The sequence below is a fragment of the Crocodylus siamensis genome, chromosome 4 (genome assembly GCF_052110815.1).
Source record: "Crocodylus siamensis isolate JL-2025a chromosome 4, ASM5211081v1, whole genome shotgun sequence".
NCBI lineage: Eukaryota > Metazoa > Chordata > Crocodylia > Crocodylidae > Crocodylus > Crocodylus siamensis.
This window is the reverse complement of record NC_143398.1, coordinates 193779882-193781877: the sequence shown is the minus strand read 5'-3', so window position 1 is coordinate 193781877 and position 1996 is coordinate 193779882. Positions and strand designations below refer to the sequence as shown.

The window sequence follows — 1996 nt, the reverse complement described above, 5'->3', positions numbered from 1 at the left end:
TCTGGTTTATCTTTATGATACATACCCGCTACTCCATACCATACACATTCTATGATAATATATATATTTTTAAATTCAGTCTTTATTTCCATCAAAAACTTTTATAATATTTAGTGATTTCTTTTGTTAAACCTTCTTCTAAGAAGTGTTTTTCATTTCCTGTGACCTTGTCGGCGTTATCTTTACAGCTGGCCTTTTGGTAAAAGATAACTACTTTAGTCTTAAAACAGGGAGAGCTCTGAACACATTGGTCATTTTTTTTTTTTTTGCAGTCTGGTTTATCTTTATAACACACACCCCTGCACCACACCCCCACCATACAAAAAGCTGTGAGAATATATATTTTTAAATTCAGTCTTTATTTCCAACAACATTTTTACAATATTTACTAGTTTATTTTGTTACCCCTTCTCCTAAGAATTTTTTTTACATTAGCTGTAGAAAACTGTTGATGTGGTTTACAACCTCACAACCCCCCACCCTCCCACCAAGATCAGGAAAAGATATACCCCCCCATTTTAAACAGTTTTTGCTAAGCCCTTCTCTTAAGCAGGGTTTTATAATCTCTATTACCAATTAAGCATTCAATATGGGGTATGAGTGTTTTATCTTCCTCGGTGATCAAATCATGAAGGGCAGCATTAGGGTCTTCTGCAGAATACACAGTGTTTAGAAGCTCTCTAACCTGAATTAAATGTTTCACAGTAATTCTGAGAGTGTTCCTGGCATACCCAATGGTTATAACAGCATTGAAAATGCTATCAAGACATATTTCCTGACAAAGTTCCTGAATTCTTTCATTTATGTCTTCATTTAACCAAGTAAGACATTCATGGGCTTCTTGACCTCCCTGGTCAAATATGCACCCCCAGCAAAGGTCAAAAAGTCTCTTCCTCAAGCAGTATTTCATTATGCCATAAACAGAAACACGAACAAGAGACTTCATAAAGACTTTACGTTCACACGATGTAATAGCTTGTGTTGTTTGGATGTCTAGATGTCTTCTGAATTCTTCAGGCTCATCCAGTCTTTGTTCTCTGCAAAAGCATACACCTCCTTCTTGTGTACTGGTAAGTAGGTTTTCTGGAGTCATTAAAAAAGCTTCATCTAACTGCAAAGGAGTTCAAATAAAGGACTTGGTTAGTTAGCTGCTGTTTAATCAGTCCTTAGCTACTTCCAAACACACACGTGCCACGGAGTGAACCCACTCTGAAAACCCTCAAGTCCCCCACAAACATGCTCCAAGTCTCTTACCAGTCTCTCCTCTGCAATGACCTCTACTTCGCATGCAGGCTCTGGCACAAAGATACCATCTTCCAAATTTTCAATGTCTGCTTCGAGGGTCTGGGCCTCCTCCATTTGCCTGTTCATTCGATCTTCCTGAACAGGGTCAGGCATCTCAAAGAGTCTTTGGGCAAGGGGCCGTGTCTCCTCCTCAAAACTATTTCTACGGTAACGCTTTCTATAAAGCCATCTCGGGGTTGTAGTGAGTGGGCCTACAGGCATTGTGAAAGAATCCATATCCACCCCTGCTTGCCTTAGCACAGTCTCAGATAAACAGAGTGGTCATTTGGGAAAGCAGATAGACCTGGTGGGGTTGCCGCCCAAATCCCACCCCCCTCTACTTATTCCTATTGGTTCAGCATCGTTCTTGGGAGGTCTGAGGCCTCTGAAACCTCTGCCAATTGGTTGTGGGGTGTTGGGACAGGTTGTTAGAGGGGTCACACTTCCACCCTGCCACCCCATAGACCACACCTGTGCTCTGGTGGTGGGGGGGGGCTTGATCAGTCTGGGCCCTGATAGGCCATAACTACATTACGTGATCTAGGGCAGTTCTTGCAGCCTGAGGGGTTGGGGCTTGGTGGTCTGCATGGGCTGTCCTCCTGATGTCATGGACCATGTGGTGCTGGTGTCACACACTATGTGCCTGGGGGTTGGGGCAGGGTTGTTGAGGCCATATACCACATGACTGGAGGTGGGGATGGTGTTGCTGATA

At 43.0% G+C, this 1996-nt stretch overlaps 1 protein-coding gene across 1 annotated transcript; it reads right to left on the bottom strand.

The window, feature by feature from the left end:
• Window positions 1-413: 413 nt before the first annotated feature.
• Window positions 414-1522, bottom strand: LOC149867380 (uncharacterized). The gene is made up of 2 exons (XM_090041241.1): window positions 1255-1522; window positions 414-1111 (listed from the first exon to the last, which is right to left on the bottom strand). The coding sequence occupies exons 1-2, from the start codon at window positions 1519-1521 to the stop codon at window positions 533-535; spliced, it is 846 nt and encodes a 281-aa protein (XP_089897367.1). The 5' UTR covers window position 1522; the 3' UTR covers window positions 414-532.
• Window positions 1523-1996: the final 474 nt, after the last annotated feature.

Bases quoted from the DNA above. Each gene is read 5' to 3' on its own strand.
- LOC149867380 (XM_090041241.1), bottom strand. From the start codon at position 1,521: ATGGATTCTTTCACAATGCCTGTAGGCCCACTCACTACAACCCCGAGA. The intron at 1,112-1,254 runs GTAAGAGACTTG...ACTCCTTTGCAG, and splicing joins TCATTGCAGAGGAGAGACTG to TTAGATGAAGCTTTTTTAAT.